This window comes from Hemiscyllium ocellatum, chromosome 13, assembly GCF_020745735.1.
Source record: "Hemiscyllium ocellatum isolate sHemOce1 chromosome 13, sHemOce1.pat.X.cur, whole genome shotgun sequence".
Taxonomy (NCBI): domain Eukaryota; kingdom Metazoa; phylum Chordata; class Chondrichthyes; order Orectolobiformes; family Hemiscylliidae; genus Hemiscyllium; species Hemiscyllium ocellatum.
In genome coordinates this window covers 81984558-82010540 of record NC_083413.1, presented here as the reverse complement: position 1 = coordinate 82010540, position 25983 = coordinate 81984558, and the positions used below count along the sequence as shown (strand labels likewise).

General features: G+C 43.4%; 1 protein-coding gene across 2 annotated transcripts in view; it reads right to left on the bottom strand.

The window, feature by feature from the left end:
* Positions 1-14341: 14341 nt before the first annotated feature.
* Positions 14342-25983, bottom strand: part of farp2 (FERM, RhoGEF and pleckstrin domain protein 2) — a 193049-nt gene continuing 181407 nt past the window's right edge. For both annotated transcript variants that reach the window (XM_060835025.1, XM_060835026.1), the window contains exons 24-27: positions 25169-25332; positions 18154-18261; positions 16134-16285; positions 14342-14794 (exon numbers count right to left, since the gene is read on the bottom strand). In XM_060835025.1, coding sequence (XP_060691008.1) covers positions 14722-14794; positions 16134-16285; positions 18154-18261; positions 25169-25332 — 497 coding nt within the window. In that variant the 3' untranslated portion in view covers positions 14342-14721. The remainder of the gene's footprint in view (positions 14795-16133; positions 16286-18153; positions 18262-25168; positions 25333-25983) is intronic.

Genomic DNA, 25983 nt, shown 5'->3' with positions numbered 1-25983 from the left:
CCACCTGCAAACCCTACTAACACACCTTGCACTTCCTCATCCAAGTCATTTATAAAAACAACAAAGAGCAGAGATCCCAGAACAGATCCCTGCGGAACACCACTCGTCACCAACCTCCAGGCTGAATACTTCCTATCTACCATCATCCTCTGTCTTCTATGTTCCAGCCAATTCTGTATCCAGACAGCCATATGTCTCTGTACCCCATGCCTACATACTTTCTGAATGAGCCTACCATGGGGAACCTTATCAAACGCCTTGCTAAAATCCATGTCTACCACATCCACTGCTCTACCTTCAATGTGTTTTGTCACATCCTGAAAGGATTCAATATGGTTTGTGAGGCATGACCTGCCCCTTACAAAGCCATGCTGACTATCTCTAATCAAACTATGCTTTTCCAAATAATCATAAATCCTGTGTCTCAGAATCATCTCCAAAACTTTGCCCACCACCAATGTAAGACTGACAGGTCTGTAATTCCCAGGATTATCCCTAATCCCTTTCTTGAACAAGGGAATAACATTTGCCACCCTCCAATAATCTGGCACTACTCCAGTGGACAGTGAGGATGCAAAGATCATCGCCAAAGACACAGCAATCTCTTCCCTCACTTCGCATAGTAACCTTGGGTATATCCTGATGAAGGGCTTATGCTCGAAACGTCGAATTCTCTATTCCTGAGATGCTGCCTAACCTGCTGTGCTTTGACCAGCAACACATTTGCAGCTATATCCCATCTGACCAACGGACTTATTAACCCACATGTTTTTCACAGTTTCCAGCACATCCAGGATCTTAACATCAACCTGTCCGAGCATATCAGTCTGTTTCACGCTGTCCTCACAAATGACAAAATCCCTCTCATTAGTGAACACTGAAGCAAAGTATTCATTAAGGATCTCCCCTAACTCCTCTGACTCCAGGCACAAATTCCCTCCACTAACCCTGATCGGCCCTACCCTCACTCTGGCCATCCTCTTGTTCCTCACCTAAGTGTTGAATGCCTTAGGGTTTTCCTTAATCCTACCCCCAAGACTTTTTCACACCCCCTTCTAGTTCTCCCAAGTCCATTCGTCAGTTCCTTCCTGGCTACCTTGTAACCCTCTAGAGCCCGGTCTGATCCTTGCTTCCTCAACTTTAAGTAAAATTCTTTTTTTGTCATGACTAGATGCTCCACATTCCTTGTCACCTAAGGTTCCTTCACCCTACCATCCCTTCCTTGCCTCAGTGGGACAAACCTATCCAGCACGATCAGCAAGTGCTCCCTAAACAATCTCCACATTTCTGTCATGCATTTCCCTGAGAATATTTGCTCCCAATTTATGTTCCAAAGTTCCTGCCTAATAGCATTGTAATTCACCCTTCCCCAAAAAATTACTTTCCTATACCATCTGCTATTGATACCATCTATTTGTCTACTGAGTCAGTATGGGTGGAAGTCAGTAACAAGAAAGGAGCAGTCACTTTATTGGGTATTTTCTATAGACCCCCTCAATAGCAGCAGAGAGATGGAAGAACAGATTGGACAGCCGATCTTGGAAAGGTGCGAATGTGACAGAGTTGTTGTTATGGGAGAGTTCAACTTCCCCAAAATTGACTGAAACCTTGTTAGTGCAGATGGTCTGGATGGAGCCGATTTAGTCAAATCTGTCTAGGAAATATTCCTGACTCAATATATAGATAGGCCGACTAAGTGGAAGGCCATATTGGATTTGGTGCTTGGCAACAAGCCAGCCAGGTATCAGATAGCATTTCAGTGACAGTTACCACAACTGTCTCACCTTTACCATAGTCATGGAGAGGGACTGGAACAGATAGTATGGAAAGATGTTTAATTGGGGGATGGGAAATTATACTGCTATTAGACAGGAGCCGTGGAGTATAAACTGGGAACAATTGTTCTACAGGAATTGTACGACAGAAATGTGGAGGTTGTTTAAGGAGCACTTGTTGTGACTGTTGGATAACTTTGTCCCAATGAGACAGGCAAGGAATGGGAAGGTGAAGGAGACTTGGATGACAAAAGAAGAGGAGCTTCTCGTCAAGAGGAAAAAGGAAGCTTACTTAAGGTTGAGGAAGGAAGGATCTGGCACAGCTTCAGAGGATTATAAGGTAGCTAGGAAAGAACTCAAAAATGGACTGAGGAGAGCTAGGAGGCACAAAAACGCCTTGACAGGGAACATTAGGGAAAACTCAAAGGAGTTCAACACTTAAGTGAGGAATAAGAGAATGATCAGAGAGAGGGTAACGTTGATCAGGGTTATAAGGAAGGGAAACTTGTGCCTGGAGTCTGAAGAGATAGGGGAGACCCTAAATGAGTTTTTTTGCTTCAGTATTCAATAGAAAGAGGAACCTTGTTGATAGTGAGAGCACTATGGACCAGGTTAATCAGCTTGAACAGATTGATATTGAGAAAGTGGATGTGCTGGAAATTCTGGGAAGCATCAAGATTGATAAGTCCCCAGGGACATACCAGATATATCCAAGGTTACTACGGGAAGCGATAAATGAGATTGCTGCACCTCTGTGATGATCTTTGCATCCTCAGTCTCCATAGGAGTAGGACCGGATAATTGGAGGGAGGTGAATGTTGTTCCTCTGTTCAAGAAAGAAAACAGGAAAATCCCTGGGAATTACAGTGCAGTCAGTCTTACGTCTGTGGTAAGCAAGGTACTGGAAAGGATTCTGAGAAATAGGATTAATGACTATTTGGAAAAAAAATAGTTTGATTAAAGATAGTCTGCCTGGCTTTGTGAGGGGCAGGTTATGCCTCACAAGCCTTATTGAGTTATTTGAGGACGTGATGAGACAAGTTGACGAAGGTCGAGCAGTGGATGTAGTGTATATGGATTTCAGTAAGACGTTTGATAAGGTTCCTCACGGTATGCTCATTCAGAAAGTTAGGAGATATGGGATACAGGGAATTTGGCTGTCTAGATACAGAATTGGCTGGCCGAAAGAAGACAGTGAGTGCTAGTGGATAGAGAGTATTCTGCCTGGAGCTCAGTAAGCAACAGTGTCCCACAAGATCTGTTCTTGGGCCTCTGCTCTTTGTAGTTTTTATAAATGACTTGGATGAAGAAGTGGAAGGGTGGGTTAGTAAGTTTGCTGATGACACAAAGGTCGGTGGTGTTGTGGGTAGTGTCAAGGACTACTGCAGGCTACGATAAGACATTGACAGGATGCAGAGCTGGGCTGAGAAGTGGCAGGTGGAGTTCAAACTGGATAAATGCAAAGTGAGTCATTTTGGAAGGTCGAATTTGAATGCTGAATACAGGGTGAAAGACAAAATTCTTGGCAGTGTGGAGGAACAGCAGGATCTTGGAGTTCACATACATAGATCCCACAAAGTTGCCACTCAAGTTGAAAGGGTCGTTAAGACGACTTATAGTGTTTTGGCTTTCATTAATAGGGGGATTGAATTTAAGAGCCACGAGATTTTGCTGCAGCTCTCTAAAACCCTGGTTGGACCATACTTGGAATATTGTGTCCAATTCTGGTCACCTCATTACAGGAAGGATATAGATGCTTTAGAGAGGGTGCAGAGGAGATTTACCAGGATGCTGCCTGGAATGGACGGGCTTGTCTTATGAAGAGAGGTTGAATGAGCTTGGGCTTTTCATACTGGAGAGAAGGAAGAGAGGTGACTTGATAGAGGTGTACAAGGTAATGAGAGGCATAGATAGAGTAGATAGTCAGAGACTTTTCCCCAGGGCAGAAATGGCTGTCATGAGGGGTCATAATTTTAAGGTGATTGGAGGAAGGTATAGAGAGAGTGGTGGGTGCATGGAATGCACGGCCAGCAGTGGCAGTAGAGTGAGGAGATACATTAGGAGATTTAAGCGACTGCTGGACAATCACATGGAGAGCAGTAAATTGAGGTGTGTGTAGGTTAGGTTGATCTTAGAGTAAGATAAATGCTCGGCCCAACATTGCGGGCCCAAGGGCCTGTACTGTGCTGTACTGTTCTATGTTCTATTTGGGAAGGTGCAGTTACTGATAAATTCTTTTGGCTCTGAGGCTGTTGGAGTCCTGGTAAGAGTTTAGATCAGAGTAATGCTGAAAAAGCACAGCAGGTCAGGCAGCATCCGATGAGCAGGAAAATCAATGTTTCGGGCAAAAGCCCTTCATCAGAGTCCTGGTAAGAGTCCACCGTGATCTCAGAGTTTCATTTTATGAATAACAAAAAGATATTAAAAATCAGATCGACGATATGGCACAGTGCCACTGTATTGGGTCTAAGACAAGAAGGCTGAGTATTTCTGTCATTCAGATTCAGTTAAGCTTATAACAGCAAAAGTCAAATCTGTGGGGCAATTTTCTCGGGGGTTAAGAACTGAGGCTTCATAAGGCTGCATCGGTACTGAACATCCTGTGATGAATAAATACAAAAACAGGAAATGAGCCATTTCCCTTAGTCTCTGATGCAACAGTGGATTAGGGGCCAAGTAAAACAAAGTGCCCAAAGAAAAGGCTCAATTACATTCATTTAGCAGCTTCCATGGCCTGTCAAAGTACTTTCCAGCCAATGGAGTACTTTTGGAGAACAGCCAGTGCTGTTTGTAGGGAATGTGACATCTAATTTGACGCAAGGAAAATCCCACAAAGAGAAATGCAGTCATCACCAGTTAAAATTGTGTATTTTGGCTGAGAGATGAAGATTAGCGAGGATGTTGGGGAGTTCTGCTTGGGAGCAGAGCTATGGGATTTTTACATCAGCCTGAGTGTACAGCTAAGGCCTCAAAGATGGCATCTTTGACTGTGCAGCTAAACTATGGTGAGGCAACTGACCTGCACCAACACAGTATTTTTCAGACTCTCCAACTACAAGACAAATGAACAATGGCCCCATGAAATAAACAAGGAATGTACTCTTATCCTGGATTTCATAAACTTCAGATGCCTGGATTGGCTTTCAGCAGAGACCAGCTTATTGGAAAGTGAGGAGCTTAAAGTAATTCAGATCACCTTGTCGTTCCTTCAGTGATCATTCACGAATCAGAGAATTAAATGTTAAGTAGTGAGCATGAAGGAACTAGGAGAGGGTTAGGATCCGTCAACAATCATAGAAAATCAAACAGGAATTTAGCCCATCCTTGCAGGCCAAGCTAAACAGCCTAAAAAACCCACTCTCCACATTTCAATCCATAATCCTGTAGGTTATTACAGTTCATGTGCACATCCTGGTATTTTTATAAAAAGACATTGATGATTTTACCCTCGATGATACTTTCAGTTGCAGACACCTCAAACACACTTATCCTTTTGGAACTATCTTTATCCCAAATGAGCATAAACTGCTGTTTCACTTTGGCGAACAAACTGTTTATCTGTCACTGAACCTGACATTCTGCCCTTCCCTGCCCTGACCACATCTCCACACTCACTTTGGCACAAAGTGCAAATGTCTTCAATGAGAGACTGGTTGACAGGTCAGTGTTGCATCACAGCCAACCAGAATTGTCAGCCTTCCATCCTACCATAGGGACCTTGTCCAAGCTTACACTAAGAGATACATGACTTATGGGATTGGGGTTAATATGTTAGCATGGACTGAGGATTGATTAACAGAGTACAGGAGGAAAAAACATTTTTACAAGGCACCAGGCAGTAACCTGCAGCCACTGCAAGTATAGGTGCTCCTACCTCAGCTGTATTAACATGACATGTAAGGGGATACAGGGGTAATACACTATTATTGCAGGAATGCAAGGTGCAATGACAGAGAGGCTGCAAAAGCCTTTAGTAAGACGAAATAAGTGAGCATGAAAGTTGCAAATGGAGAACGTTGGAGCTGTCCACTTTGCTGGGGAAGTAGAAATGCAGAATTGTTTTGAAATTGGAAGAGAAATTGAGAAAAGAGATTTTAGTGCCCTTGTAGACAGATCACTGAGCGAGTACAAGAAGCAATTTGGAAAACATGTTAAGTGAGGAAGGGAAGAGGCTCCTCTCTCACTCTGTAGGAATTGGTTCCTACTCTACAACAGGGGAAGAATGTTTGATCCGTATTTAGCAAGTGATTAAACCTATTTTATTCTTAAGGTTTAAAGTAGAATAGGAATTAGTGGGAAGCTTAAATACAAATGGAAAATAAATAATTAAATAAAGTAGTTAATTAAACCACATCAAGAATGACAAGACAGGTGACGTGTCACAGCTGCAGGATGTGGGAACTCCTAGATGCCAGTGCAATCTATGTCGACACTAAGCAGCCAAGCTATACAGACTGCACCAAATTAACAAGGGGAAAAGTTACCTGGAATTGAGTCGTCTGATTTGGTCACTGGTCAGGGAAAGGAGGACGTGACTGTGAATGAGACAAGTAAAGGGAGAACAGCAGTGCAGGAGGTTCCGCCTTTGCAACTGTCCAACAAGTTGGAGGTGATTTCTGCTTTTGCACAGTCGGCTATTTCAGTGAGTCCCTCTCTCACTGCACCCCCCAGGTCATCTCCTCTGCACAGAAGCTCTTCAGCCACGTTCTCAAACAGACTCGTTCACCTTGACCTCCTTCCACCTATCCCACCTCCATCGCCCCTCCCCCTAGTCCCTCCTCCCTACCTTTTATCTCAGCCGGCTTGGCTCTCTCTCTCTTATTCCTGATGAAGGGCTTATGCTCGAAACGTCGAATTCTCTATTCCTGAGATGCTGCCTAACCTGCTGTGCTTTGACCAGCAACACATTTGCAGCTGTGATCTCCAGCATCTGCAGACCTCATTTTTTACTCGAAGATTTTAACCTACTGCGAATCCTCTTACAAGGATGCCTTCCTTGAAGAAGCTCTCTTCCTCCCTCTACAAGGATTTCAGTGAGTCCCTCTCTCACTGCACCCCCCAGGTCATCTCCTCTGCACAGAAGCTCTTCAGCCACGTTCTCAAACAGACTCGTTCACCTTGACCTCCTTCCACCTATCCCACCTCCATCGCCCCTCCCCCTAGTCCCTCCTCCCTACCTTTTATCTCAGCCGGCTTGGCTCTCTCTCTCTTATTCCTGATTAAGGGCTTATGCTCGAAACGTCGAATTCTCTATTCCTGAGATGCTGCCTAACCTGCTGTGCTTTGACCAGCAACACATTTGCAGCTGTGATCTCCAGCATCTGCAGACCTCATTTTTTACTCGAAGATTTTAACCTACTGCGAATCCTCTTACAAGGATGCCTTCCTTGAAGAAGCTCTCTTCCTCCCTCTACAAGGATTTCAGTGAGTCCCTCTCTCACTGCACCCCCCAGGTCATCTCCTCTGCACAGAAGCTCTTCAGCCACGTTCTCAAACAGACTCGTTCACCTTGACCTCCTTCCACCTATCCCACCTCCATCGCCCCTCCCCCTAGTCCCTCCTCCCTACCTTTTATCTCAGCCGGCTTGGCTCTCTCTCTCTTATTCCTGATGAAGGGCTTATGCTCGAAACGTCGAATTCTCTATTCCTGAGATGCTGCCTAACCTGCTGTGCTTTGACCAGCAACACATTTGCAGCTGTGATCTCCAGCATCTGCAGACCTCATTTTTTACTCGAAGATTTTAACCTACTGCGAATCCTCTTACAAGGATGCCTTCCTTGAAGAAGCTCTCTTCCTCCCTCTACAAGGATTTCAGTGAGTCCCTCTCTCACTGCACCCCCCAGGTCATCTCCTCTGCACAGAAGCTCTTCAGCCACGTTCTCAAACAGACTCGTTCACCTTGACCTCCTTCCACCTATCCCACCTCCATCGCCCCTCCCCCTAGTCCCTCCTCCCTACCTTTTATCTCAGCCGGCTTGGCTCTCTCTCTCTTATTCCTGATGAAGGGCTTATGCTCGAAACGTCGAATTCTCTATTCCTGAGATGCTGCCTAACCTGCTGTGCTTTGACCAGCAACACATTTGCAGCTGTGATCTCCAGCATCTGCAGACCTCATTTTTTACTCGAAGATTTTAACCTACTGCGAATCCTCTTACAAGGATGCCTTCCTTGAAGAAGCTCTCTTCCTCCCTCTACAAGGATTTCAGTGAGTCCCTCTCTCACTGCACCCCCCAGGTCATCTCCTCTGCACAGAAGCTCTTCAGCCACGTTCTCAAACAGACTCGTTCACCTTGACCTCCTTCCACCTATCCCACCTCCATCGCCCCTCCCCCTAGTCCCTCCTCCCTACCTTTTATCTCAGCCGGCTTGGCTCTCTCTCTCTTATTCCTGATGAAGGGCTTATGCTCGAAACGTCGAATTCTCTATTCCTGAGATGCTGCCTAACCTGCTGTGCTTTGACCAGCAACACATTTGCAGCTGTGATCTCCAGCATCTGCAGACCTCATTTTTTACTCGAAGATTTTAACCTACTGCGAATCCTCTTACAAGGATGCCTTCCTTGAAGAAGCTCTCTTCCTCCCTCTACAAGGATTTCAGTGAGTCCCTCTCTCACTGCACCCCCCAGGTCATCTCCTCTGCACAGAAGCTCTTCAGCCACGTTCTCAAACAGACTCGTTCACCTTGACCTCCTTCCACCTATCCCACCTCCATCGCCCCTCCCCCTAGTCCCTCCTCCCTACCTTTTATCTCAGCCGGCTTGGCTCTCTCTCTCTTATTCCTGATGAAGGGCTTATGCTCGAAACGTCGAATTCTCTATTCCTGAGATGCTGCCTAACCTGCTGTGCTTTGACCAGCAACACATTTGCAGCTGTGATCTCCAGCATCTGCAGACCTCATTTTTAACTCGAAGATTTTAACCTACTGCGAATCCTCTTACAAGGATGCCTTCCTTGAAGAAGCTCTCTTCCTCCCTCTACAAGGATTTCAGTGAGTCCCTCTCTCACTGCACCCCCCAGGTCATCTCCTCTGCACAGAAGCTCTTCAGCCACGTTCTCAAACAGACTCGTTCACCTTGACCTCCTTCCACCTATCCCACCTCCATCGCCCCTCCCCCTAGTCCCTCCTCCCTACCTTTTATCTCAGCCGGCTTGGCTCTCTCTCTCTTATTCCTGATGAAGGGCTTATGCTCGAAACGTCGAATTCTCTATTCCTGAGATGCTGCCTAACCTGCTGTGCTTTGACCAGCAACACATTTGCAGCTGTGATCTCCAGCATCTGCAGACCTCATTTTTTACTCGAAGATTTTAACCTACTGCGAATCCTCTTACAAGGATGCCTTCCTTGAAGAAGCTCTCTTCCTCCCTCTACAAGGATTTCAGTGAGTCCCTCTCTCACTGCACCCCCCAGGTCATCTCCTCTGCACAGAAGCTCTTCAGCCACGTTCTCAAACAGACTCGTTCACCTTGACCTCCTTCCACCTATCCCACCTCCATCGCCCCTCCCCCTAGTCCCTCCTCCCTACCTTTTATCTCAGCCGGCTTGGCTCTCTCTCTCTTATTCCTGATGAAGGGCTTATGCTCGAAACGTCGAATTCTCTATTCCTGAGATGCTGCCTAACCTGCTGTGCTTTGACCAGCAACACATTTGCAGCACAAAATACTGAGGCATGGGATTGAGGGTGATTTAGCGGTTTGGATCAGAAACTGGCTCACTTAAAGAAAACAGAGAGTGGAAATATTCATCCTGTAGATTAGTTACTAGTGGGGTACCGCAAGGATCTGTTTTGGGTCCACTGTTGTTTGTCATTTTTATAATGGATTAGTAAATTTGTGAATAAGGTCGGTAGAGTTGTGGATAGAGATGAAGGATGTTGAAGATTACAGAGAGACATAGCAAGCTGCAAAGCTGGGCTGAGAGGTGGTAAATGGCATTTAATGTGGAAATGTGCGAGGTGATTCACTTTGGAAGGAGTAACTGGAATAATGATGTATCAGGCTAATGGTAAGTCTTTGTGGGCGGCACGGTGGTTAGCACTGCTGCCTTACAGCGCTAGAGACCCGGGTTCAATTCCCGCCTCAGGCGACTGACTGTGTGGAGTTTGCACGTTCTTCCCATGTCTGCGTGGCTTTCCTCCGGGTGCTCCGGTTTCCTCCCATAGTCCAAAGATGTGCAGGTCAGGTGAATTGGCTATGCTAAATTGCCCGTAGCGTTAGGTAAGGGGTAAAGGTAGGGGTATGGGTGGGTTGTGCTTCGAACGGTGGTGTGGACTTGTTGGGCCGAAGGGCCTGTTTCCACACTGTAAGTAATAAAAAAAAAGATTCTTGGTAGTACAGATGAGCACAGAGGTCTCAGTGTCCAGGTACACAGACCCATGAAGATGCCACCAATGCTGACAGCGTTGTTAAGAAGGCATACTGTGTGTTAACCTTTTATTGGTAGAGGAATTGAGTTTCAGAACCATGAAATCATGCTGCAGCTCTACAAAACTGGGTGGCACGGTGGCTAGCACTGCTGCCTCACAGCACCAGGGTCCCAGGTTCTATTCCAGCCTCGGGCAACTGTCTGTGTGGAGTTTGCACATTCTCCCTGTGTCTGCGTGGGTTTCCTCTGGGTGCTCTGGTTTCCTCCCACAGTCCAAAGATGTGCAGGTCAGGTGAATTGGCCACGTTAAATTGCGTAAAAACAATGACTGCAGATGCTGGAAACCAGATTCTGGAGTAGAGTGGTGCTGGAAAAGCAAAGCAATTCAGGCAGCATCCGAGGAGCAGTAAAATCGACGTTTCAGGCAAAAGCCCATGTTAAATTGCCCATAGTGTTAGGTGCGTTAGTTACTTGGAAATGGGTCTGGGTGGGTTACTCTTCGGAGGGTTGGTGTGGACTGGTTGGGCCGAAGGGCCTGTATCGACACTGTAGGGAATCTAATCTATTCTAAAACTCTAGTGCAGCCACATTTGGAGTATTGCGTACAGTTCTGGTCACCACATTATATGAAGGATGTGGAAGCTTTGGAAAGGGTTCAGAAGAGATTTACTAGGATGTTGCCTGGTATGGAGGGAAGGTCTTAGGAGGAAAGGCTGAGGGACTTGGGGCTGTTTTCGTTGGAGAGAGGAAGGCTCAGAGGTGACTTAATTTAGACATATAAAATAATCAGAGGGTTAGATAGGATGGACAGTGAGAGCCTTTTTCCTCGGATGGCGGTGGCAAGCATGAGGGGACATAGCTTTAAACTGAGGGTTGATAGATATAGAATAGATGTCAGAGGTAGTTTCTTTACTCAGAGTAGTAGGAGCGTGGAATGCACTGCCTGTAACAGTAGTAGACTCGCCAACTTTAAGGGCATTTAAATGGTCATTGGATAAACATATGGACGAAAATGGAATAGCGTGGGTTAGACGGGCTTCAGATTGGTTTACAGGTCAGCGCAGCATCGAGGGCCGGAGAGCCTGTACTGCAATGTAATGTTCTACATTCTATGCTTGTTTGGTTGAGAGGAAAGGCTGTAGAGTGGATGAGCAAACTGACCACAGGACAATACAGGAAGGTACTCAGGTGTAGGGAGCACTAGGGAATATAGTGGTGGCAGCAGGAAACAATGTAGAGAAGGAGATCCACACTGTCCTCTAAGCAAAGAGTAATTGTCCAGAACTTTATGTTGCTGGCCTGGTACCAGGGTTCAGGACGTCTGTTCAATATAGGAAAGGAAATTATATTGTGATGCAGAAGGTCCAGTCAGTGTGGTCCACAGATGTACCAACAACACAGGCAGGTCAAGGAAAGATGTTCTCATAGTCACTACGAGGAGTTAGGCAGTAAGTTAAGAAGCAAATCTCTTGATTATTACCTGAGTTAGATGCAAATTGATACGATTAGATTCCCTACAGTGTGGAAACAGGCCCTTTGGACCAACAAGTCCATACTGACCCTCCGAAGAGTAACCCACCAGACCCATTTCCCTCTGACTAATGCACCTCACACTATGGGCAATTTAGCATGGCCAATTTACCTGACCTGCACATCTTTGGACTGTGGGAGGAAACCCATGCAGACACGGGGAGAATGTGTGAACTCCACACAGACAGTTGCCTGGGTCTCTGGCACTGTGAGGCTGCAGTGCTAACCACTCTATACAATTGAGATTAGAGAGATGAATGTGTGACTCAAAGACCTTTATCTTGTGCGTCATTAGGATGGGAAAAGGTGGGGGTTATACTATTGTGACAGTCTACACCTGAACCATGCTTGGGCTAATTTTCCAACAAGTCTCATAACTAAGAATGCCGATAGGCTTTTAAACTAAATCGAGGGGCAAGGAATCAAATTTTATCGGGTGTGGTGAATCAAAGAGTAGTTACAGTGCAAGCAGGTATTAAAATCAAAAATGAATAAACAGACTAAGAGAGAAAAAGATCTAAGAGCATGCAAGTGTGAATCTAGGAGGAAAGAAACAGAAGTTACAGAAGTAAAATAAGGGGCTACTTTGTAACGCAATGGTAGTGCCCCTATCCCTGGATCAAGAGGCCCACATTCATGTCCCACCCAAGCTCCAGAGACGTGCAATAAAATCTGTGAACAGGTTGATTAGGAAAATATGTTAATTACAAATCAATAAATAATTGACAGATAAATCTGTTATGGGGATATTTCACTATAGTCAGAATAAATAAATTCCAATGAATAATGAAAGTTCCAATGGATGTATCCACCATTTATGGTTAACTAGGAAGTTTAAAGATAGCACAGTACAATAGCATGTGCAAGGACAATGGCAGGTCAGAAGATTGCACATAATATAAAAAATAACAAAGAATGACAAAATAAGTTGGGAAGAATAAGGAAAGCTCACCAGGAACACAAACAGTAAGATTTTCTATAATAAATTATACATATAAGAGTTAAGAAGTGAACACTGGACCTATTGAAAGTGAGTCTAAAAATTAAGATATGACAGATGAATTGAACAGCTATTTGGTATCAGCATTCACTGTGGATGATACAAGTGACATCCAGATGTTTTTTGAGGAAAAAGCGAGGGTAAAGGGGGAAGAGATTTCCAGGAGACATTTGATGAAGAGACACAACAAAGATTACGACAGAAAATAAAGGCTTATTGTATAGGGGTTAGAATATTGGCATGGAGAGAAGGTTGCCAGGCTAACAGCAAGCAGAGTAGACATAAATGGATCGCTTGCAGGTTGGAAGGTTGTAATGAGTGGCTTGCACTCAGATTTCAGATGTGTACAATTTATGGAAATTATTTGGATGAAGGGATTGAAGAAATAGTTTCTAAATTTGCTGATGACACAGATGAGTAGGAAAATACGCTGTAAAGTAGCCAGAAAAGGGTTACAAATAACATGTAGATAGATTAAATATGGTTGATAACGATCTGGCAAATGGAATATAATGTGAGAAAAAGTGTACTTTTTCTCCTGTGGGCAGAAAAAAATACAAAAACAAGCATTTTATCTCAATGGTAAGAAGATTTCAGAGCTCTACAATGCAGAAGGATCTGGGTAGGTTAATGTATGAATCACAAAAAGTTAGTACACAAGTGCAGCAAGTAACTAGGAAAGTTAAGCATTGTTCTGAGCAAAATCAAAAAAATGATCAGTGATGAATGATACTATTATTTCACCAGATCTGTGTGCAATGGTGGCAGCTTGAGCACCAGTCTAATAGAACAGCACTATCTGCTGATCCAGACAGGGGAGAACATTATATTAACACACACACACACCAGTTCCAAGAGATGAACTGAACAGATCGACAGGAAGGATGCCTGAAGTGGACAGGAAGGGATAACTGCACTTGAATCAATGAACTCTGCTGTACATCAATTGACCATAAAGTTGGCAATACAAAATGGGGCAATATTACAACTCACTCCTGCAATGGGAATCCCTGGGTTTCAAGACCAAGTTGGTGGATTAACGTTCACAATCATCAGAAATCCTGGGCTTTTGCAGTGGTAGAGATTGCTGTGGTAACAAGAGGGATTGCTGGATTGGTGCTAGGATATATCCATGAATATAACCATGCATTTCCTTAGTAACTATGACGACTGAGGTCATGCCAAAGCACCCATGAGCCAATGAGGTATTTTTTGAAGGGTAATCATTATTATAATATGGAAAACACAGCAGCTAGTTGCACCCAGCAAATTCTCACTCACAGCACTGCTTTAATGACCAGATAATCTGTTCAGGTGATCTTTAGTGGTGGATCAAAATTGACCAGGACACCAAAGAACACTCTCGGCTTTTCATCAGTTATGGGATCTTTTAAGCCCATCTGAGAGGGCAGACAGGCCCTTGATTTAACACCACATCTGCAATACAACATGTTATACAGTACAGCACTGTTAAAGTGATCAAATAATCTCCAAAGAACAGGCAGTGTCCAGGTTGCAATAGGTTTCATTCTGGAGTCTGTATATTGCAGGAGAGTATAGAGTACAGGAAATGTTTAAAATTACACTCCTGTGCGAGATGACGTGTGTAAGTCAGACGTTCATAAATTAAGGACCCCTGTAATTAGGTTCTAAAATCACTATAAACCAGACTCATTGGTTCTAAAGTTATTTATTAAATAGGAAGAAACTCCTTTGGTAGATTGCAAATGCTGGATGAGAATTCCCTCGACAAAACAACAATAAACCGTTAAATAGCAGGAATGGAATTTGAAAAGCAGACATTAAATGATCAACCCGGACCCAACCTAGCTCCCCCCCGGGAACCCATTCTTCCACCACCATGCGAGTAGTGTATTCCTTTGAAAGGTGACCAGGTCTGTTCCTAATGCTGAGTGGCTGAGATGAGTCGGTCCACTTCCTTCCCAGATGGTGTTGCATTGTAAATGACCTCCAATCCAAGGTTGTCCAGATATGAATGTCAGCACAGAGATTTCCAGGTTACAGGTGATGGCACTTCAAATATTTCAGCCCAATCAACCATCCTTCTGGCTGAGATGGACCATCCGTCCTGGAGAACTGGTTGCACTCTTTATAACTTCCATCCACCTGTTGAAAGGGAAAATGAAGAGTGCAGCAATGAGCCAGAGGCAGAACTGTAATACCTCCAGGGTTTGGAGGTGATGTCTGGGCTGCTGGGAGTCACTGAAGCACTCTATTTATGACCCACATGTACCCTGACACCATCCCACACCCTACACAACAATAATCCAGCCCTCAAAAAAATCAGTCTGCCTTATGTTTATATTTCATTCTTACTGATTTGGTACTTGTATTTACTGAGCCAGAAGGCTGGGAATAGACCTTGTTGCTTTCTCCATGGCAAAGCCTCAGCCAATCTGTCAATTTTTCACCAAATTGAACAGTCCTTTTCTCCTGTAATACAAATTGCTGTGATTAATTTAAATTTATCATTGTGCTTGTCCCTGATCAGTGTGAAGCAAAACGTTTCAGCAACATTTCTGTTTTCAACAAAACTTTTCTTAACATTGCTGCCTTATCGACGGACGACTTGTGACATGCACCCACACAGGTAAAGAATTTGCACACTGCTCTATCTCAATTCCATTCAGGAGAATCCCAAAGTCTGTTGATCTTTACTCAAAAGCAAGACCTGCTCTGGCCCATTTCACAATTTCAGTTATTCTGAGTAGGGTGAGTAATAACAGACTGTCCATTTCCTAACTCACCAATCCCAATCACCTAGCACAACTGTACTTGCTTATCTATACAGCAGTTCCCAGTCTGTCAACCTCTCTGACTTAATTAATTATTCTCACATTCAAACGTTTCACTGATCTCACCTTTCCAATCTATGTAGTTTCCTCCAGCCTCTCAACACACAAATCTCTCCACCACTCTAATTTTGGCTTCTTGTAACCTCTGAATTCCATGGCTCTGTCATGAGTTGTTGGTCCAGTTCTTTTGACCAGTAGAAAATGGAGTTAGTCTGTCAGATACTGCACTGGACTACAATTCTATATGTCACAATCCAGACAAATCTAATAGAGTTGGGGAGAGGGCTTCAATTTAAAAAAAACTATAATGTGAAGAATACTCATTTACGAACCAATGGGATGAAACTTTATTAATGGAGTGAATTACAGTGAATCAAGGTATCAATGAAAGTTTCAGACACCACAATAACATACCTGCAATAAATCTAAATATATATAACACACTGATTTACATGAAGTAGTTGGGCATCTTTTATAAAATATCTGGAGATCTCAAATAGCACGTTTAGATTTGGATAGAATAGGTTTGCAACAAAATGAGTGGGGTCAGAACATGATACGTCAATTATAATCTCTACTAATTACTGAAATACCGGAGGGTGGGAGTTCAGTCTTACTCCACTCAGCGAGATATGAATTTGGAATCTTACCTTTCAAATGTGTATTCACTCTCCGCTCTGAAGAAGTAGACGTGTGATTTGAACTGTAGTTTGAAGACATAATCTTTGTGGATGCGGTCATTGTCTGTGGGTATGCTTGCAACATAGCCTAACAGAGGAAGACTGGCAAGGGGGTAGTCATCCTGGAAACAACAAATAATATCTTTATGCATCATTTTACCATGTAATCAGTAAGCCAGAAGGCAATGCTCAAACTTTGCTTTATGCCTTTGAAAAGCAACTCAACTGACCACTTATCTTGTTAATACTCTTATTAATTAAAGTAGTTAAAAACCATTGCATTATGTGGACCTACTCAAACAACTTACCATTATTGCTTGCGTTTTTGAATGATTACTTGTAAATCAATCTTGTTTATTCAGTTACAAAACTATCAGATTGGACAGAGAACAGAGGTAGACCTTTGTGCTTCTTCCAGCATTTAATTGCATCATGGCAGATGTGTTTGTCAAACTCCGTCTCCCCTCTTTGGTTCCTGTTTTCATGCCCTCGTTTAACAAAACTCTAACAATATCAGTAACTACTGCAGATGGTTCAGCAGTTCTGCAGAAGAAGAGTTCCAGATTTCCAATGCTCTCTGCACAAGGTCGTGCCCTGAATCACCCAGTTCTAATGTTAGGGTTCTTCCTCCTTATTCAGAACTCACCCCTCACAGAATCACACATTAGGGATGAAGCCCACTCAATCTATCAATGTAGGACCTTTGCAACTTTCTGTTCTGGTTTACCCTATTTACTGTGTCACCAAAAAGATATCAGCGATACACTTAAGATCAAAACTGAACAGACATTAGGATTGATATTTGTTCACCCACCAATAAGGAACATCACAACATCAAATTGTTTTTGAATGGGTTTTGCCTTAACTATTCAAGACAGAAAATTGTTCCAATTTTTCAAAATTCTATGTGAAGACACACATTGTCTTAGAATAGACTTTGGCAAATTGAATCTGTGCTTTAGGTTTAATTATTGTATGGGATTCATTTTACAATGCAGTTTATTGACTATCCCTGCCATCAAGCTGCCTTTTCCAAAAGTTGAGATCTCCAAGATTTTTCTGATGGTCTCCATAACTCAGTTTCCTCAATCTAGTATTCCACTATTTTCACCAGATGTAATAACCAGCAATGGTTCAATTAAATATTATAATTACACCTCATCCTTTTTCATTATCTGAACTTGATTTGTATCAAAACATTTCGTATCCACTGATGAGAATCTTATGGGAGTCAGTTCTAGAATTTGTACTATCAATGTCAGAGCTAAGCATTCTCACCCCTCGTTTTCCCCCTTTGCCCATCTTATCATGAAGGTGAATGATGACCCACATTGGTTTGTTTCCCAAGAGCGCAACAGTTACACTTCTCCAAGTGGCCACATGCAACCTAAATGGGGAAGTATGTTATTTAATCTTGGGAATTAGATTACTTACTTACAGTGTGGAAACAGGCCCTTCGGCCCAACAAGTCCACACCGACCCGCTGAAGCGCAACCCACCCAGACCCATTCCCCTACATTAACCCATTCACCTAACACTAGGTGAATGGCCAATTCACCTAACCTGCACATTTTTGGAATGTGGGAGGAAACCAGAGCACCCAGAGGAAACCCACGCAGACATGGGGAGAATGTGCAAACTCCACACAGTCAGTTACCTGAGGCAGGAATTGAACCCGGGTTTCTGGCGCTGTGAGGTAGCAGTGCTAACCACTGTGCCACCGTGCCGCCCATTGCTATTGTCACTGCTCAGGCTTTGTCTGTCTAAACTGCACACGTACTTCTACCTGTGTCTCCCATTAATGCTCATCTACTGATGCGCCTCAGAAATGCTTTCAAAACCTCTACGTATTCTAACAGTATGCCTAAGATTATGTAACTATCAACATTATAATTTCAGGCTTACAGACAATGCTGATTACTTATAGTACATCCAAAGATACAAGATGATCCAGGCTAAATCACAACTTTACCACAGTCAGGATCCGTACCTGGTGTGTCTTGTAGAAGAAGAGGCAGAAGTTGGTGAAGACAACCCAAAGTTTTTGCCACCCACTGCTGTTCTTGAACTTCCTCAGCAAGTAACCCGAGAGCTGGTTCTGCAACAGGGAACTGTAGTCATCACCATATTTTGTGCACGTGTTCAATACTTGTTTTATTAAAATCATGTGTACTCAAATGCTAAATTACAGAAATCGGCTCATCTATCTGCGCTACACTTCTCTTCTCTCAGCTACCTAAGTCCCATGGCTGCTTTCAATTGAACTGGAAAGAAGAGGCAACCATTTAAACACAGTGAACAGTGCTTACATGCTTGACACAGAAAGTGGTCAATAAAATATAACAATGGGTATAGAATGCCAGTGGAAACAGAGAGTCTCAGAAAATTGAAGACTGAGCCATAGCTAACAATGCGTGTATGGCATTTTCCACTTTGTGAAACCAGCCAGGGTCCTTAACCTCCCCTCAGCCTATGCATTCCTTAGATGATTAAAGATATACAAGTGGAAAATCTTCACAGATAGAAATTATTAAGGTTGAATGCTTTTGTCATCAAGTGGTACTTACTGACCAATAACCTGCTCACCAACACAAGGTTAGACTCCTAGTCCAAACATGGATGTAAGAGTCAAACATCACAGAGGTGATAAGAATGACTGCGCCAGAAATCAAAGCAGCATTTGATCAAGTGCAGAATCAAGCAGGCCTCGTAAAACTGATCTCAATGGCAACCTCTCAACTAGCAACAGCACATGCCTAACCCAAAGGAAGAATGCTGTGGTTAATATCACTGTAATATAAAGACAAGCAGAACCTGCCCAGACGCAGCAGGATCTGGAAAACAATCAGCTCACGCTCATATTTGTCTTGATTCCAGAACCATTGTGGAATGTTCTATCATTCAACATCCTGGAGATCATAAATTGAACTGGACCAACCAAGGATTACAAGAGCAGAGGAGATGCTAGGAAGTCTGTAGTGAGTAACTCACCTCCTCAAAGCCTGTTCAAAAGGCACAAATCAGGAATATCCTCCTATTGTCTGGATTAGCGTGGCTCCAATAAGGGTGCTTAGGTCAATAGTGGATAAAGGCTTCCACGTGAAGTACTCTCCCTTCTCTCCTGACCCATAAGGGAATGTAAAATACCTTTAATTACAGGACCTCGCCTTGTCTACAACCTCCCTTTTGCCAAGTTTGGCCAGGTGAGTTAAAACAATCACTGTAGATCAGGACCCAATGACCAAGGAGGATCCCACTGTCTTCCTGTGGGAGATCCACTTGCCTGTTCAATCTTGGAGATTTCCATCAGGACACTGCACAGTAGCAGCAGGGCTCGAAGGAGTAGGCAGCTGCAATCATTTTAATTCCACCTTTCTCTACTCCATGAGGAGAGAGTGTTCAGGTTAGGGTCTCACTCCAAGCCATGGGGGTCTTGTGGTTCAAGACCCACCTGGAGACCTGGTGGTTTTGGAAGGAGAATTCATGACATGGTCCAAATGGATGTCAGAAGTTCACCACTTTGCTCCAAGGGTAAAAAAACAGAATGTGTGTGAAGGTAAGATGGGTGAGTCCCGAACCAGAGAATACAGCTTAAAAATAAGGGGTAGGCCATTTAGGGCAGAGATGAGGAGAAACTTCTTCACCCAGAGAGTGGTAGGTGTGTGGAATGCTCTGCCCAAGAAGGCAGTGGAGGCCCAGTCTCTGGATTCGTTTAAGAAAGAGTTGGATTGAGCTCTCAAGGATAGTGGAATCTAGGGTTATGGAGATAAGGGAGAAACAGGATACTGATTGAGGATGATCAGCCATGATCATAATGAATGGTGGTGCAGGCTCGAAGAGCACAATGGCCTACTCCTGCACCTATTGTCTATAAAACTGCAGCGCCTCCCAGGGGAGTGGTCACCAAGCACTGCATTGTTGCCATCATACTAAACAAAAAGCACTCTCAGCAGATAATTGGGCATCCTACCACTGAGGAAAGAGATAAAAAGGAAACGACCACTTTGACACAGTGCCATGGCTCTGCCAATAACTTATGCAGCTTGTGGAGCTTTAGAAGTTACACAGAAACATAGGAACGGGGCGAGGTCTTCTCTGCTACTGGAGCAGCTCAAGGTTGACCATCTTCTGCACTGTCACTTTCTCAGGGTAGCCCTTATCCCCAAACCCACAGGTATCACAGCTCAATAGCTCTGGTCTATCAGACTGAAATAAGATGACTCCTGTTTTACAGAGCAGCTCAGAATGACCACCTTTGTGCTGAAAGCAAACCCAATCTAATAAACAATGAGCAACTTGCCAACAGGCTAGAAATCAGGAAAAATACAACTCAATCAACTACCATTGGCAACCAGCGATGAACATTCAGTCGTAAGAAGTCTACTATTGATGTTTGAAACCCTCAGAGGTTCTGTCTGTAATTGGAATCATTTAATATTCCTTTCGCTTTACATTACCAGAAATTATCCCATTAAGAATCCAGAAACAAAAATCTTAGAGAGACGAGAATGGCAAACTCACCACAGCATCTAGTGATTAATGTGATTGGTATTGATGTACTTAATGGGGAATTAGATAGGAGAGTCATGCTGACATTGTTCAATGATGTGAAGTAGAAGGAGGCTTTTGCATTAGAGACCAATTGTGCTGAATGGAATATTTCTGTGCTGTAAGTTCATGTCAAAACACAAGCTTCACACTGAGAGATATTTACAGTATGTCACTTTGCTTCCACATTTTCCGATTTCCTGAAGATACTTTCTAATCAAGGTTAGTGTTGGAATAGCTGCAAGAAAACTTCAGTATTCAGCACAGACAGTGTCAAAGCATTATTGAATGCTGGAGAAAATCACATCCAAATCCAAGCTCATCCATAACCAACATTCATACCTTTTGAGAGCAGCTCCTGGATAGATATCAGGGAATGCAAGCAAGGCAGAGACTTTCTGTCCCTGTGCACACATTGCAAACTACAGCTTTGCAGAAGGACAGATCTCAACATAAACTGGACTTGACATTTCCTTGTATGTGCAGCTTGTGTCATTCACAAAATATAATACTGCAAAGAAGCTTCAGTCTCCCCTGATTCACTTACAAACAGATTCACAATGGCAACTGATGAACAGGTTTACCTCAAACATGCGAAGGTAATCGGTCAGCGAAAGGCTCTGGTTCCGGTACCAGCACACATGGGTGATGGTGTTAGGCCTCTGGCCCTGGCCCAGAAGGTAGTGCAGAGGAAGCTCCGGTGAGATGGCAGAGGAACAGAAAACTAAGCACGTCCGTGAGAAAGCGAGTGTGGAGATGGGAGCAACAAGTAAGAAAGGCAGAAACATGACAGCAGTAAATTAAATAAGGTCAGTTAGGAAATACATTATACACATGTTAGTAATAGAGATGTCACAAAATGGCCAGTTCTAAGAACAAACTACATCAGTAACTCTCAGCTTACAGTTCTGACAAAATCCCATTAAAAATTAGTCTCACAAAATATTCTCAGTTTCAACTGATTATTAATGCCAACTCTCTTTTTATTTCTTCTATCTGGTTTATTGTTTGTCCTCTCATGAAGGTGCCATAACCTCTTGGCCGTAGCTCCATAGATACAGATGATCCTCCAGCCAGGGTGACCGTTCTTCTTCCATCAAGCCAGTCAACTGTGAGGTCACCATCTTTAAGCCTGAACCTGCTTTGCCTACGCACACTGGACTCCTGGATAACAATGAAGAAGAGGGAGCCAGACTGGTTTCATCTGTCCCTCACTCAAGATCAAGACCAGTTACAATGGCACCTACCCAAGACTATTTGCACAACATCAAGCAGGAATAGCATAGATTCATTACAGTGCAGAAGGAGGCCATTTTGCCCATCGTGCTGGCACCAGTTTTATTACCTCATGCCAATCCCCTGCGTTTCCCTCATATCTCTGCATGCTATTTCTGTATAATTAATCACTCAATGCCCTCTTGAATGCTTCCATTGAACCTGCCTCCACCACATTTCCAGGCAATGCGTTCCATTCCCTAAACATTCGATGAGTGAAAAACATTTTTCTCGCATCACCCAGGGCCTTCCTGCTGGCAACACCCTTCCCATATGACAGGTTGGATTAACATTAACAGGCAATGCTAACCTTCTCTGGGTGGGCACCAGATCTCTCACACTCTGTATAATCCCTTTAATGCAGAGTCTGTGAATGGTTCTCAGACCAAATTTTGTCAAAGGAAAAATATAGCAATATTTGTCAATACCTTTTAAAGGGAGCTCAACGATTAGATTCTCGGAAATGAACGCGCTGACTACTTAGGTTAAACTTTAGTCATAATGAAACAGTTAAATATACCACAGTCACAATAATCAGACTCGCTAAAATCATTTTTCCCACGATAAGTCTATGAGTTGGGTCGAGCATGCTATACAAATGCACTACGAAATGACATGGACGAAGATTGTAGGCCTGTGTATACTCAATCCATATCTTTACTGGGCTCATCCCCATTCCCCAATCTTTCTCACATGACCTACTGGCAACAACCTGTCCAACAGACCAAAGTACTAGCTGTCATGTAGCCTATTTGTAACAATATCTTAAGAAAATGGCCACTATTTCTTCAGAAGCTCTGCAGACTTATGCAGTGGAGAAGGGTACAGGTGGCATGGTGTCTCTGTGGTTAGCACTGCTGCCTCACAGCACCAGGTACCCGGATTCAATTCCAGCTTCAGGCAATTGTCTGTGTGGAGTTCACATCTTCTCCCTGTGCCTGCTTGAGTTTCCTCTGAGTGCTCCTGTTTTCTCCCACAATCCAAAGATGTGGTTAGGTGGGTTAGTCGTGATAAATGCGGGGTTACAGGTGGGAGCGGAAATGGGTAGGAAAATGGGGAAATGCTCTTTAGAGGGTCAGTGTACAACCAATGGGCCAAATGGCCCTCTTCCACACTGTAGGGATTCTTTGTTTTCCACACAGGTCTCATATGGTCCTAATAAAACTAATGAAGGAGTTCTTTAAGAGCGACCACTTCTCCTTAGCCAGCTGGTTGCTTCAACCAAGGGAGTATGCTGGGAAGTCCTTATCAACGTATTACAAAAGAGCTATTTAGCCCTGTGTTGTTACATTCACTGTAGGAAGAGAGAGGATGAAACACAGAGAACAAATTCAAACAGTTGACAGGTGCCTTTCCACTGGGTACGTCTGACTGGGTTAAGAGAGGCCACAGCAGAAGCATTCCAAATGGCTGATGGGTTTCTATGCCACTCAGACCAATGTTTTACTAAAACCCTTCATTATCGGGTCATCAACTGACTCAAATTGTGACATCCCTGGCACATGAAAATTAGCAGGCCATCTTTAAGAATGCACAGAGGAGAAGACCCAGTCACTTCACAGATGAGGAAGCAGTAACTTGCTGCATGAGAGAAATAAAGGAAATGATTGTCACTCTCAGAGAGTCTAGAATGTGGATGAGCTGAAAGAAAAGGAAGCATTGTGAAGAAGGTGCTGCAAGGGGCCTGTTCGAATTAAACAGCAATGAGAAATGAGTGATAGAGCAACTGCAGTGTGTTTCCAGACCATGAGATAACCCAGGCTTCACATTATGTGCAATCAGTTCTAAAGTATAAGCCAGCGTACATAAATTCTAACAACTTAAAGAGAAGTAGGGAAGTAGAGGATTGTCTGGGACAATGGCAAAATAAATTAAAACCTTTGCTTCTAGCTCTGGGCCGGGCCCGAGTGCTAGGATCATGGATGTAAACTACATGTGATCCAATATAAATGTGCAATGCACCAGCCAGTAGGAAGTTTCAGGAAGTTTCTCAATCTGATTGATCAAAACTACAAATGCATTCTGAAGTAAAAAGCTGGGGAATGTGAATTGGAATGTTTAATACTCCTATAATCCTGTCCTGCCCCACTGTGCACTAACAGCATTCACCCCAAACAGTGCAAACTGTAGTACCATCTGGACCCCAAACATCAGGCTGAGGATTGTTGAAGCCCAGCCATGCTGCCTGATTAAACCAAACTAACTTCAAATGGGTACTTTCCTGGAATGCAAGACGTTTTGCATATTACTCACATTGGCCAGTTCTTCAGTCTTGTTGGTATGGAGTCATGGTGGAAACAGCGGTTCAGTTGGTGAACACTTGGCTTTGAGACTCCAGAAACATGAGCAGAAAAACCTAGGCTCCAGTGCAGTGCTGAGGGACTGCTGCACTGTCAGACACTTATCTTTCAGATGAGATATTAAACCAACGTCTCTTCTGCCTTCCCAAGTAGACAAAGCCCCCTTGGCACTATTCTAAAAAAGACCCAGGGAGTTAATTACAGTGTCGTGGGCAATATTTATCCTTCAATTAGCATTATACAAAAAAAAATTAAAGATCATTTATCACATTTTGGGCACTTTCTGTTTGCAACTTGGTGTTGCATTTTTTTAAAATTACATAATGACTACACTTTAAATATATTTCATTGGCTGTACAGTGATTTGAGATAGCTGGTCGTCATTTAAGGCATTATATAATGCACATCTTTCTTTTTAGTGGCACAGCCACTGATCACAAGTCTGGTCTCCAACCTCTCGAAAACTTTAGACTCAAGATCTCCTGTACATGTGACTTGCCAACCCTGAACAGGCTACCAGACTGAGAAAGGTTCATTGCAGATCATTCCTTCAAGCTGAAAAGTGCATTAAACTGAAAGAAAAATCAATGTGTCACAGAATTGGAATCCTGTGACCAATATAAAGAACTTCATGACTCGGATTATCCAACACTTCCCACTCACAATGGAATTACTAAATAAAACACTGCCAGTTCTCAATAACAAGAAAATAGTTTTGATTTGGCAATTTAATTTCCAAAGTCCAAGCAATAGTTGGCAGAGGAAGTTAAAGATTAATTTCACTTTAGCTGATAGAATGGATACACATGGCCTTATTTGTACTCTGTGTGGCTCTGGGTTATCCTGAGGTGTAGGAGGTGGTAAGAGTGCCCTGCTGGGTACCTCCACTGCAACACTGTGGTCCAACATGGAGACACTCGTGTTGCGATGCCAGCACACGTGCATTGTGGTGTTGGCACGGTGGTGGATCTGCTTTTCCAACGAACTGTGGGAGGAGTGAGTATCGTCTTCAGATTCCTGCTCCAGTGACACTTCGTCTGAAGATCCTGGGAATATTAGGACAAATGCATAAAAAGGAATAACTATTTGACTATCAGGCTTCAAAAAAACATACAGGAATTGCTGTCAAGGTATCATTGGTTAGCAGAATGAAAATGAAACAATGATCACTGCCAAGTCTGAAATTGTAATGACTTCCCAATACAGAAGACTTTAGCTGACATCATCATTAGTTTAAAAAAAACAACAAACTAGGCATTCCATTGCCACAATCAGGTCCATTGAAGAACTGGGCTCTTAATCCTTATTGAAGAATTCACAGGGAGTTGCAGATACATCAGTTCAATAACATTACTCAGAAGTGAAAGCTTAGATCTCTAAATGGAAAATATACTGGGATATTCAGCTTTTGTTGGACACCTTTACAGTCACTGATCATACACAAGGATTTTGATACTTCAGGATACATAGAAGTTGAATCACTTAGCTGGGTATCAAAATAACATGTCTGAAGATGGAGCTACAGAATATTTCCTCCCTTTCACTAAAAGTAAATCATTATATTATGCTTCACTATCACTTTGCAATAGCCAGGCATGAAACCAGAAATGTAAAGCAGGGATGAAGAAAAATGGAGCAAGTTACATGGATGTTACTGATGGATGTGATTCATTTCCCAGGTAAATACTGGATATCGG